General features: G+C 69.0%; 1 protein-coding gene across 1 annotated transcript in view; it reads right to left on the bottom strand.

Moving 5' to 3' along the window:
- Window positions 1-14: 14 nt before the first annotated feature.
- The window catches only part of RRP8 (ribosomal RNA processing 8), a 5,416-nt gene continuing 4,797 nt past the window's right edge, over window positions 15-633 (bottom strand). Inside the window, exon 7 of the mRNA XM_026661993.2 lies at window positions 15-167. Within this exon, the coding sequence (XP_026517778.1) occupies window positions 54-167 (114 nt within the window). The 3' untranslated portion in view covers window positions 15-53. The remainder of the gene's footprint in view (window positions 168-633) is intronic.

The raw sequence follows: 633 nt of genomic DNA, 5'->3' as shown, positions 1-633 counted from the left end.
CGGGACAGGGGCAGGGGCCAGGCCCCCAGGGCAGACACCAGCTGAGGGGCCCCTCAGCGCTTCTTGTAGAGGCAGGGTCTCAGCGCCAGGCCCAGCAGCTTCCCCCCAGCCCGGGGGGGCCCCGTCTTGGCGAAATCAAACATGTAGAAAAACGGATTGTCCAGGTCCTGCAAGGGGAGAAACAGCTGATGGGAGCTAGACCAGCCCCTCCCCCCCAACACCTGCCGTCTGCCCACTGGCTCCTACCACCCCCCCCACACACACCTCTCTACTGCACCCCCCAGCCCATCTTACCCCCCCCATGCCTGCTCCTCGCCAGCCCCCAGCCTCTCCCCGCACCTGCTACCCACCCACTGGCTCCTGCTGCTGCCACCCACCTCCCTGCTGCACCCCACCACAACCTCCCCCCTCCCCTGCACCTGCCACCACAGCCCAGCCCTGCCAGTGGGCCTCCTAGCCAGACACAGGCCAAGAGCGACCCAGCGAGCTGCCCTGCCCTACCTTGTCCTGGGGGCAGCAGCAGCTCTGGGGCAGAGGCAGGCCCAACCCTGCCCACAGCAGCCCACACCCCTGGGGCCCCATCTTGCCCTGCTGGACCCTGGGGCAAGTCCTGCCTGCGGCATGGGGAGGGGG

This window comes from Terrapene carolina, unplaced genomic scaffold (genome assembly GCF_002925995.2).
Source record: "Terrapene carolina triunguis isolate 2854851 unplaced genomic scaffold, T_m_triunguis-2.0 Scaffold21021, whole genome shotgun sequence".
Lineage (NCBI taxonomy): Eukaryota > Metazoa > Chordata > Testudines > Emydidae > Terrapene > Terrapene triunguis.
Note: the sequence above shows the minus strand (reverse complement) of the source record. Positions and strands in the feature narration are given on the sequence as shown.